Genomic DNA, 13,229 nt, shown 5'->3' with positions numbered 1-13,229 from the left:
CCATATCTAATCCTTACAATAGCCCATGAGATTGAGTACAATTACTCTCTTTGTATGTACTGATGAACACATTCAGCTTAGAGAGGTAAAGAAGCATGCCCAACACGCCAGAGTCTGGATTCAATACTTCTAAGAAAAGAACAATTCCATAACTCCCAAAGGGTCTTTGGGTAAAATGAACTGCTACACTGCAAGGTACATTTTATCCGGACAGTTATTCTAACAGAAAAAGCACCAATGCCCAACGAAACTGGGCTCCTGCTATACTAGTCATCAACTGATCACCTCTTTGCTGTTGGTTTGTGAAGAATTTCCTTCTGGGGAAGAGTCTGGGATAGTAATAAGGACAATCATAGAGCCCACGAAAGCATGTATTTACCAATATAAGGAAGCATTTCAATATGGTAACAACTAGTACTACCGCACTGGTGCCAACTTGTTGAAATATAAATCCGTGTAGATTTATATTTTAGATTCCAAATCTGTCATAATGTAGAAGCAAACCAAGACTGATCACATAGGCTATGTGACTGAGTAAGCGATGTGGGAGCCACACGCCCATATGAGTTCTCAGTGATTGGTTATGATTATTGTTATGTTAATTCAGCTAAGGAGAAGATGCCAGTTACTGCTTTTCAAAATTTTAACCCATTCCCCTTATAATGTTTTACATGCTTCTCTATCATATATACAGATTGCTTGGTGAACCATTTCATGCTAGTAACTGTGATACCTGAAGTCTCAGGGATCTAATTCTTACTGTATTTGATAACCATCAGCTAAAAGCTTTCCTGCATCACCCAGTGAGCACATACTCGACTACTCATCAGCACTGCACAGCTCAGTATACGGTCATGGAATGTGGCACACAATAAAGCTCACAGATTTTAAGGATTTACGGCAATGATACTGCACAGTGGTTTAATGTTTAGTTCTTTTCCTTAAAAAAGGACTTTAAAAGTCATTTTAAAAGCACCATATTATTATAATTTAAAATTATATAAAATATACAGAAAGTATTTTTCATTTGAACAGGACTCTATGTTATATAAGCAGGCTATTCTTGGAAAAATATTTGGATTATGAAAAGGAAAAAGAAAAATCAGAGAAACTGCTAAATCCTAAATATGTGATAAAAACACATATTTGAAGAAATATCATGGCACAGGCTTAACCTCAGTCATAAATTATATGTACTTGATTAATGTTTCAACACTAGATTAAAATAGTCTCTTTCACAAACATAGATTCTGCAAAAAGTCCAAGCATCTCCCATTGTACAATTTTCATTCCTCTTTTGATTTACAAAAGTGTTTTCTTTACTATCTAATCATAAACTGAAATTATTAAAGTGGGATTATAGTGAAAAGAAACTAAGAATAATTATATTTTGAGTATAGCAATAAGAATATCTCTTGCCATTCATATATATAACATAGACGATTTATATATTTCATATATATGTATTTCCTTTAGGTACTCCTATATGATTGTTCTTTTCTAAATTAAACATGTCAACATTCACTGAAGTTAAAAAAAGAAAAAAGGATCATAGGCAGTAATTTTGCTTTCCTAGCCATTAATAAAAATGCATCTTATTCCTTCTTCAACAGGCTCCTCCCAATCTTGAGAAGTAGACAGTATCTCCACTGTTTAAAAGATCTTATTTTGCTATCCAAAGGGAAACAAATTCTCAAAATGTCAAAAGCCTTAGTTTTTCCACAGATAACTAACATTCTAGTAACAAGAAAATTGTATCTGGAGTAACCGGAAAATAAAACTTCCAGCTGACATTTACATTGGGGTCTACTCACCACTCCTGGGTTACAGTTGTAATAGCAATGCTTGGCAGTGTCATCAGAGGAAGCGTGGTTGGTCTGGAAATGCCATCTCCCTCAGGTGTCCTTGCCCTTCCGCTCTGTCTTTGAGACAGTGGTGGCAACTGCAAGTTTCCTGAACAGCACCTTCTCCCCCTCCAGAGGTCGATCCCAAGTGTGTTACTAGAAGAACTGTAGGATTTACTCAAGCTACATTCAAAATAATCTTTAACATTCTAGAGGAACCAGGGGAAGAAAAAAGAGGAAAAAGAAAATGAGATTCAAATGTTTAAAATGATGCACAATGTAGTAAAATAAGAAACTAAATGATCAAGCTGTCACTCATAAAGTCCTTATTCAGTATCTCACAATCAGAATCTAACACTGACATCAAAAGCTTAAGAGAAGACATACAGGCATGGGGCTAATGCTCAAATTTTAAACATATCAGTTGCATAGTCATGGTGATCTTTAGGACTGTGGATATCTTCTCTTTTTTAAATTATTCTTTTTTTTTCTTTCTCTTTTTTAACTTGCTAAAATGAAAGCTATTCACTGAAAATATATTTTGGATATTGATGTTATCATTCTGCAACATGGAAATAAGCTATACTAGGTAAAGTATAACATTTCTTGCTCAATGTTGTGAAGAAAAAATATTTTCTATCTCAGACCAGGAAGATAATCATAATTGTGGGTGACTGGGTACCTGACTTTTCCTTTTCTCATAAAAGTTCTCCTCAGAGTTGAGGGGGTTTAGGAGTCAATAGGGGGAGGGGGTTAAATATATAAGAGTTCAGAAAAAAAAAAGAATATACTTTATCTGGTCCTGAATTGAACTGCCATATGTTCAATATGCGCCCTAAGGCTGACATGAAATGAAATACTTGTGAGAAGATAAGGGCATTGAATTATAACCAACAATAAGAGTTATTCATTCTTCCTATATCTCTTGGTGACTCTGGTTCCTGGTACTGTGGAGAATAGAAGACCCAAAAGAGCTTCTGCTGGTTAACCACTCATACTTGAAAGTGAAAGTGAAAGTGGAAGTGAAGTCACTCAGTCCTGTCTGACTCTGCGACCCCGTGGACTGTAGCCACCAGGCTCCTCCATCCATGGGATTCTCCAGGCAAGAATACTGGAGTGGGTTGCCATTTCCTTCTCCAGGGGATCTTCCCGACCCAGGGATTGAACTCGGGTCTCCTGCATTGCAGGCAGACGCTTTAACCTCTGAGCTAGACAGCAAATGTTGTGGCAATGCAAATAGCCACTGATAGCCACTGGGAGTTTAAAAGTTCTGTCTGTCACTCTCCTCTTGTATCCTAAGCAATAATTGAAGTCCTAACACAAGACCAAGATCTCTCACCTGGAAGTCATTCAGTAGCCCTTAAAAAGACAGGTACTTCCTACTGCCCTTCAAAATAGACTTAGGAGAGCCTGGAACTAGACTGCCTTTAAACAAACAAACAAAACCACCCACCACTCCTCTACCCATCCCTATACTAGCTCATATAAGAATTAACTCAAGTTTAAGGGCCTAGATGGGATCATTCAACAAATATTTGTAGCACACATATTAGAATCTTATATAGTCCTAGTTTGAGAGGGTACAACAGCAAAAAGCAGCAGGACTTATATTCTAATCATTTATGCTTATCTCATCTACACAAAGCCACATTTTCATGATGAAAATCTGGGCATGCATAGGCCTGACAATTTTCAGGGGCCCAATTCTCTCCACCTGGAAATGGGATGTCATCATATTTTTTCTGTTTGACTTAAGGTTTTCAAATACCGCTTATTTAAAATTCAGTAGAACCACAATTCAGTAGCAGGAAGAAGACCAAACAATCTAGAATTCTCCAGAGTTTGAAATCTTCTGGAATGTGCCCAGAATTTAACTGTTTAGTAATTAGTACTAGACCACCCTTGGTTTAAACAAGCAAACTGGTTTAGTAACTGATTATATTAAATCTACCATGGCCTGGCACTTACTCACGTGTGTGTGTGTGTGCGTGTGTGTGTTAGAAATAAGAGCTGAGAAGAAAACATAACATATGTAAGTTTCTTTCTCAAAAGACTAGAGGAGAAAGAAAGTCTTAGAAGAGACGAAGTCTTCCTAAAGAGATTCAAGAACAAACTAAACGTCAGAACTTTTATATATCAGTTTGTTCCAAATATACACATAAAGAAAGTACCAATTATCTGGAAGCCAAACTCTTCAGCAAATATTTTACCACCTATACAAGAAATACTGTACAAAAGAACAAAATGAGAATGTCACTTAGTTAAACCACAAATCACAATGGTCTTATAATAAAGTCCTTGGATATTTTTTCCTCTTTTAAGAAAGTAAATAGTATCAACCAGGTATAAGTGCAGTGAATAAACTAAATGGGTACTTACACTATACTTATTTGAAAGGTAACAAAGTCACCACCTACCACAAAAATATCTCCCATACTGACTTGTGAACATACTTGAAATAGAGATTTGGAATCAGTCTTTGAGTTTTAAGAATTTTTTCTAAAGACTTCAATTAATGTGAAAATGCATTGCCACAAAAGAACATAATGGAATAGGCTTTTAGAAATTAAGTTAAATGTTGAAAACATTAACATTGTTTTACAAACACTTCATTAACCCGTGTTGCATTATCAATATGATTATCTCAAACTCTAATTCATACTCATAATTACTGTCCCCAATTTGCTAACACCCTCAAAGGCAAAATCTAATTCTGTCAATTCTAAACTACTGAATTTGTGATCCTGGATTTCTTTTCCTATTTTAACCAGCATGATATTGGTTGACTGTATCATTTATCAGATCAAAGATCTGCAGAGGACTAAAACATTAATTTGAATGTTACTTCTGGAAATCACACTGTTCCCTGACCTTCTCAGAGTTCATTCCTTCAACGTTCATATGTCTTCACTGTCCACATGTCATCTCTTCATGTCATCCTTCTATAAACACTTATAGTCATCATCCAGTTATTCTCCCCCGCCGCCCCCCGACTGGCTTCATTTTTCTGTACCGCTCTTATTATAGCTAGAATTATTTTATAACTTATTGATTTATTTATGCCCTCCCCTCTGTAATACAAACTTCAAAGGGACAAGAATGCTAATCCCTAGAACTAACCAGTGTTTGGTGCATAAGAGGGGCTAAATAATGTCAAGTGAACATTTAAATCGCTGAGCTACTGTTTGCTGAGCTGAAATAACTAAGAATATAATAAAACATCCTTGACCTAAGGGTAAATCTTTCTTCAGAGTGTGGCATATAAAACATAGTATCTGCCAAGTTGCTTTCATTGTTAGGGAAGAGATACTGTGTGTAACATCTAATATGATCTTCTGTACTATATTCGAAAAGTTGAGGTACATGGTAAAAAGTTTTAGATTATTACTGTTTACTAGAAATAAAGAACAAGCCACAAATGGGAGCTAAATGTATAGTTTTAAATATTCTAGTAATCACATTAAAAAAAGAAATATGAAATTACCTTCAATAATATATTTTACTTAGCCTAGATTGTCAAAAATATTGACATTTCAATATGTAATCTATATCAAAAATTACTAATGACATATTTTATATTCTTTTCTATCTGTACCGTTATGAATCCAAAATGTATTTCACATTTACAGCACCTTCCCATTCACACTAGTGCTTCAGAGTCACATGCGGCTAATGGCTACCATGTTGGACAGTGCAAATCTAGGTAAAAACAATCCACTCTAGGTGGGGTTTGTATTCTTCAAACATGCATTTCTTTCCTGCACATTCTTCTGAGAAAACTTCCCTGTCTTTCGATTGTGTCAAGATTAGGATAATCACTGCAATGATAGAATGAAAAGAAAAAAAATTGATCATCTTTTACAGACAGACTGTATTGCTTAGTTTTGCTCTTCCAAAGAAACAGAATCTGGAGCATACTTTATACAAATAGTACTATGGGAAAATCCCAGGGTTTAAGAGACACAAATGGAGGACTGATCAATTGAAAGCAAAAAAGATAATCTCAGCTGACCAAGATGCAAAGCGATTGAAAATAATGTCTATAGACTTCTTTACTTCTTCAAAGGACCCAGAGCAGGGCTTCTCAAATATAATGTACATAATCTGGTCTCCCTGGGAACTTGTTAATACAAAGTTTGATCTATAGGTCTAAGGTATGGTTCTGAGATTTTGCATTTCTAATAAATCCACAAGTGATGCTAGCCCTGCTGGTCTGAGGCCCACACTGAGCAGTTAAGTCCTAGAAGATGCATACCTCACAAATTTCTTCTTAATACAAACAGCTGTCAAAGACCCCACCTCAAGAGGTGACTCAAGGACTAGCTATACATGGATAAAAATGTACAAGAAAGTCATCAAGAAATGGGGAAAAGAAAAATTTCCAGACTGGTATTTTGTAAATAAAAACCACAAAGCTCAAACTGAGCCTATTTCCAAGCCGCAACGAGTGTGGTATGCCTGCTGTCTACCTTGCAGAGTTCTGGGTCCAAGGGCTGGTAATGCCCAGTGTCATAGAAATACCTAGTGACAGAGTGGTACTTCTAAACAACGTTACCGGCCCTTAGAACAAAATTATGGAGTGCCTTCTTCATTAGGCAGACAAAGAGTGGGTAGAATCGGCAATTCTATGACTTTTGGAACTTACATCATCAGCCGTCACCGTCATCACACTCCTGCTTTTCTTCATTATAGAGGTGAAAAACAGTCCCTCTCAGGACGTCTGTTATTCAGGGCAGCTTTGCTGTCAATTTTTAAGACCTACAGGGAAAAAAGACACGCACAAATAGAATAGCTCTGTATCCTTCATTAAATACAAATACATGGTATTCTCTGCACTAACATCTGAAGGTATACAATGGATGTGGATAAACAAATATCACAATTTACCAAGCTAACTAAAGCTGAGCTGTGAGAAAAGAGGTTCACAACATGCAAAAGTCCAAGACAAAGCTATCTAAAGGGAGAGAAAAGGAATAGCGGGTAATAATTAGGCTCCCAAATTATCAATGATCTTTAAGACTATAGAAATACTAGGTTTTAGTGAAAGGCTTTATACTTATGAATTATCTTCCCAAGCAATATTTCATTTGATCTCCATAACAATCTGTGAAATGGTTTTCATCTTTTTTTTTAATAATGAGAGAATATAGGATCAGAAAATTGATGTGGCCAAAGTAACACATCTAAAACTAGAAAAGAAATGGCAACCGACTTTAGTATTCTCACCTGGAAAATCCCATGGACAGAGGAGCCTGGCGGGCTACAGTCCATGGGATTGCAAGAGCTGGACATGACTTAGTGACTAAACCACCAACACAGTTAAAACATAGCAGATTTTGAATTTAAGGTATGATCCATTGATGCATGCATACATGCATGCTAAGTCACTTCAGTCATGTCTAACTTTGAGACCCTATGGACTGTGGCCCACCAGGCTTCTCAGTCCATAGGATTCTCCAGACAGGAATACTGGAGTGGGCTGCCATTTCCTTCTCCATGATCCACTGATGCTATTGTCAATAAAAAAGAAAACTAAACCAATACAAAACATATGCGTGACTAGAAAAATCTTAATTTCAATTTTACCATTAGCTTAAACTTCTTATATGTACATATGCAAATACTCATCACAGAGACTTTACCAACCAAGAGGTAGAAAGAGCGAGAATTTCCTGGTTTAAATCACACAAACTTGGCCATTCTGAAGCAGACAGTGCAGTTCATGACATTTGTTTTGTGTAGATCACTAGAATTCACTTCAGAAACAAAGAACCTCAATAACATTTCCAAAATTTAAGGGTGCACCCTACTTGTACAAACTCTAGAGGAAAAAGAGTCACTGGTTTATAAATATGAAAACTCAGGCTATTAAAACAGGCCAAAATTTAAAGTTCAGACATACAATAGTCTAAAAAAGAATATGAAGAGTTTTGACTTTGCAGAATTGAACTGGAAAAGATACACTGCAGAAATCATTGAATCAAAAAATATTGGTCCAGACAGGGGATTCTCAAATCTTAATATCAAAAACCTCCCACTTTTGTGTGTTTAAGATTTTCTATAAGAAAAAAATTTTAAAAAATAAATATAATTTTTAGTAATAAAAAAACACCTTCATCAACGCTGAGATCCAGAAGCTCCTATGTTTTCTTACTTTGTATATTTAAAACCCTTAATACATGCTGGATTTGAAATGTCTGCTTCTCGAACATGAAGATATATATAGATTAACAGAGTGATGGAACTGTAGCTATGTGACTAGGAATACTAAGCAGTGGCATTGTACCATCACCCAGGAAACCAGGGTTGAATTTCTCACACATAATTTGACTATATTATGCAGAAATTGGCAGCAAAACTGACAGAGCAGATAAGAGAGTGGGGGAGGGAGAAACTTCACCTTTGCAAGTCTTCTAGGGAGAGAACCCCACAGGCTTTTCAGGTGTTCAATTCAATACGACAAGGAAAAGAATTTCCCCATCAACACCAAGGAATGATTACAATTATTGACCGTTTCTAACACTGACCAAAGAGGAACAAGCAGAAATTTAGAGCTCTTACTCAAAACCTGCTTGAAACCTAGCAAAGGTCAACAAATAACAGAAATATTTTATCTCTGTTATAGTCAATCTTGAGTGCCTCTCTGAGGCAGAACCTGAAAAAAAAAATGTTTATACCCCTATGTTAAAAGAAAAAGCAAGATTCAAGATGGAAGTTTTATATATAGGATATAAAATCAGACATACCCAATGATTATAATTCTCAAAAATATAAGCATAGAAAAATATTAAAGAAGCTGTGTAACACTGTAACAGGGAATATTATATAAGAGGCACAGATATTTTTCTTTCTTCTCCATATTTTCCAAATTTTTGTGATACTCTTTTCCAAGCCAAAAAAGTGATCCATTTTGCTTGGCAGGAAATATACTTAAAAATAGGATAAAACAGCACAACTGGAATAGAAATTCTGAGGCTGTCTTCAGCGGGAAGGAACTGTGATCAAGTTTCACCAGCAGAAATGAAGGTAAGACCTTAGCTATATTTTCTTAGAAGTGAGCAAAGCTATGATAGGACCCAAATGAAGCTCAATGCAAATACGACTCTTAAGAATTTTAGGTCTAGTCTGGCAAGAAAGACTTACATATATTAAATATGCACTTAATAGGTTCTCAAAAATATTTGTAAAATGAGTGAACCAAAGGATATAATTAAATATTAAAATCTTTGGGTTTCTGGGAAATAAATAAGGTTTTCTTTTAGCCTTAAATAATGAGTAGAATTTGTTTAGCAGAGATAGTGGAAAAAACATGTTGTGCAAAAATATGGGAAGGCATCTAATGTCCTAAGACTGTGACTATGCGAGAAAATGCCATGCTAAGGAAGTTTATGACAGGCAGAAAGACAACATGTTCCAGGGTAACATCAGTAGATTTAGGGCATGCAAGAGTATTTTTGTGAGGTCTTAGCCATGAAAATAAACTTATGTTTTATAACACTCTGATTGTGAAAGCTGACTGGACAGATTCATGTGCCTTCAACTGGGAGCATATCCTGGCTAGGAAAAAGCAAAATCTCAAGTTAAAAAAGTTACAAGGCAGTTTTTCAAATGTCGTACATATAAAATATATTACTTTTACATTCAGAAATAAAAACCAGCACTTGTTACAAGAAATAAGATAAAGGAGGGAAGAAGAGATCATTTTCTAGGTAGTTTACATTTGTCTCCTTGAGATCCACTCTAATACCTTCCCCATCTTGGTTGTGTCACAGGAGGCTGGTCCTCACAGACTGAGTCCATGGGCTCTCTAGCTGTCTAACTCCTGAGAAGTACAGCAGGAAGGCAGGAGGAAAGAAAAGGTCCTCTCTACTGGCCAGGGTGCAACAGTAATGAAAGCCCTTTCTATAGATCACAGCCGCTATAATCACCCATCTCTAAGGAGACAGGTTTCCCTAACTTCCATTAACTACTGCTTCCACTTCACCTTTCAAACATAAAGCTGATGGCAGCTTTCCACTGTTGCTATTGTTATAGTGCTTGGTTATCCCTTTGGGCCGTCCTCAACCCTGTCCACACCTTTTGTAAATAGTGCGTGCATGCAAAGTTGTTTCAGTAGTATCCGACTCTTGGGAACCCTATGGACTGTAGCCCACCAGGCTCCTCTGTCCATGGGATTCCCAAGCAAGAATACTGGAGTAGGTTGCCATTTCCTACTCCATTGTAAATAGGACCTCCATTAAATTTTCTTTCATTCCCTGTGGGAGTGCAATCTATTTCCTGTAGAGACCCTGACTGAAAACAGATTTGTCCAAAAACTTTACAAAGCCAGAGGGCTAGTTTAAAATATACCCCCTCAGTGCATAGTACAGTGGCTGACACAAAGAAGGGTCTCAATAAACAACCATTAGAGAATGAGTAAGTAAAATCTAGTTGGAGTTTTAGAATGGTTTTATGGCTTTTAGAAAAGAAGGTCAGCAGGCAAAATTTCAAGTAAGGCAGAAATAGTTCTACGTCATCACTCATGGGTGGCAATAGTAGTTCTGTTTGGGAAATCAGAGAAATGTTATGTTTAATACTACACTGTTATATTACTGTATTATACTATTGCTATATAATATTAATGTGCTATGCTTAGTTGCTCAGTCATGTCTGACTCTTTGCGACCCCATGGACTGTAGCCCGCCAGGCTCCTCTATCCATCCAACGGGATTCTCCAGGCAAGAATACTGGAGCAAGTTGCATGCCTTCGTCCAGGGGATCTTCCCAACCCAGGGATGAAATCCAGGTCTCCTGCATTACAGGCAGATTCTTTACTGTATGAGCCACCAGGGAAGCCCATAATATTGATTACATACAATTTAACTTAGCATTACATTATATATTAGATACATTATAAAATAGAAAAATAGAGATTATAAGTGCCATGTTATTGCTGATTGCAACAAACTGTGGAAAATTCTTCAAGAGATGGGAATACCAGATCACCTGACCTGCCTCCTGAGAAATCTGAATGCAGGTCAAGAAGTAACAGTTAGAACCTGACATGGAACAACAGACTGGTTCCAAATAGGGAAAGGAGTACATCAAGGCTGTATATTGTCACCCTGTTTATTTAACTTGAATGCAGAGTACGCCACAAGAAATGCTGGGCTGAAGCACAAGCTGGAATCAAGATTGCCTGGAGAAATATCAAAAACCTCAGATATGCAGATGACATCATACTTACTGCAGAAAATGAAGAAGAACTAAAGAGCCTCTTGATGAAAGTGAAAGAGGAGAGTGAAAAAGTTGGTTTAAAACTCAACATTCAGAAAACTAAGATCATGGCATCTAGTCCCATCACTTCATGGCAAATAGATGGGGAAACAGTGGAAACAATGTCAGACTTTATTTTTTGGGGCTCCAAAATCACTGCAGATGGTGACTGCAGCCATGAAATTAAAAGATGCTTACTCCTTGGAAGAAAAGCTATGACCAACCTAGACAGCATATTGAAAAGCAGAGACATTACTTTGCCAACACAGATCCATCTAGTCAAAGCTATGGTTTTTCCAGGAGCCATGTATGGATGTGAGAGTTGAGACTTAAGAAAGCTGAGCAGCGAAGAATTCATGCTTTTGAACTGTGGTGTTGGAGAAGATTCCTGAGAGTCCTTTGAACAGGAAGGAGATCCAACAAGTCCATCCTAAAGGAAATCAGTCCTGAATATTCATTGGAAGGACTGATGTTGAAGCTGAAACTCCAATACTTTGGCCACCTGATGCAAAGAACTGACTCACTGGAAAAGACCCTGATGCTGGGAAAGATTGAAGGCGGGAGGAGAAGGGGACGACAGAGTATGAGATGGTTGGATGGCCTCACCGGCTCAATGGATATGAGTTTGAGTAAGCTCCGGAAGTTGGTGATGGACAGGGAAGCCTGGAGTGCTGCAGTCCATGGGGTTACAAAGAGTCCAACACGATTGAGCAACTGAACTGAACTGAACTGAGTGTCAGTTGCCTATCCTTTGGACTAACATGGATAGAGAATTCATCTTGTGCCAGTTTATGCACTGCACATATAGGAGTCCAACTGTTTCTCATTAGAGCCACCAACCAAATGAGGTGGGCACAACTATTATGATAGGTGAAGGAATAAAGGCTCAGAGCAGTAATGAAATACTCACAGAGTCACACGCTCTGTTGTTTCAGACTAAGACATTATTTCTAGGCCAAGCCTCTTCACCAATCATTATGCAACTGATTGGGGGCTTATTCACATCTTTTCAAGGTAGAAAAGTGATTTTTATTTCTTTTTCTGATGTTGGACTGCAAATTAAGTTGATCACTTTTTAGAATCATGCTCCCTAATCATGTTAGGACAAAAAAGAGTAATTTTAAAAAGATACTGATGTTTTATAAGGCCTCAAATTTAAGGCAAATGTAAACAGAGAGAAGTCAAGTTCTCCTAATCGGAAACTATTCTTCTGTTAGCAAAATTTGCTTCTCAATACACAGAATGCCATATGCTTCATTAAAACAAAGTATTTCTAAGAATTCCTAAAGTTATGAGCAAGTATGATGACAATAAATTCCATATTGGCATGTATAAATAGTTTTCCTGTAGTTTCATCTTTCACCACTTAAGCGGTGCTTTTAAATATATTAATCTTTCACAACATTCTGTTATTTTTCTAAGACTATAGTATTCATCATATAATTTGTTATTTCCATCTTTTCTACAGAGATATAAAATCTAAAACAAGGGAGAAGACACCGACTGATACAGCTATCACGTAAATTTCTCTTTCAGCAGTTTTCAGTTACCAGTAGTAATTCTTGATTGGTAGAAATCTCAATAAATAATGGTAGTCATTCTAAAATCCTACTTTATGGATATAAACCATATATGAAATGACCAAACCTTGAGGAAATGAAAAAAATAGTGTAGTGCTTTGAGTTTTGAATAAAGTTATCTTTTTCAGTTTAAAGATTTCTCTTTATTCTGAGACAATATTCAAAGGAGTTTAATTTTGTTTTTTGTGTAATTGATCTATGGAACATTTTGTACATGTTTTCATTTTTCTCCAATAACTGCTTTCCATCTGCAATGTTAAATCTATATCCTCTTCCTTAACAACAGTTCAAATTGAGTACATAACTTATAACTAACGGCTTTACACCACATCTCCTTCCCTTTTCTCAGTTCATTGTTCAGGAGCTGGGGAGCTACTCAGTGGCCAGTGTGTAGGACTTAGATTGGGAAGAGGGGATAGTCTATTCTTTTATTCCTTCTCTCCCCTCTCTTCTTTAGGTTCTACGTGCTTCCACACTACAGCAGAGTGGAAGAGTTAATTAAAAAAAGAAAGCCCTGTTATATAACTGGGCATTTAATTGCAGTCCTCTG

The 13,229-nt window shown here is 36.7% G+C and overlaps 1 protein-coding gene across 1 annotated transcript in view; it reads right to left on the bottom strand.

The window, feature by feature from the left end:
* The window catches only part of PDE4B (phosphodiesterase 4B), a 613,613-nt gene that overhangs the window by 529,885 nt on the left and 70,499 nt on the right, over positions 1–13,229 (bottom strand). Inside the window, exons 2-3 of the mRNA XM_018045231.1 lie at positions 6,490–6,602; positions 1,815–2,053 (exon numbers count right to left, since the gene is read on the bottom strand). Of these exons, the coding sequence (XP_017900720.1) occupies positions 1,815–2,053; positions 6,490–6,531 (281 nt within the window). The 5' untranslated portion in view covers positions 6,532–6,602. The remainder of the gene's footprint in view (positions 1–1,814; positions 2,054–6,489; positions 6,603–13,229) is intronic.

Source organism: Capra hircus, chromosome 3, assembly GCF_001704415.2.
Source record: "Capra hircus breed San Clemente chromosome 3, ASM170441v1, whole genome shotgun sequence".
Classification (NCBI taxonomy): Eukaryota; Metazoa; Chordata; class Mammalia; order Artiodactyla; family Bovidae; genus Capra; species Capra hircus.
Note: the sequence above shows the minus strand (reverse complement) of the source record. Positions and strands in the feature narration are given on the sequence as shown.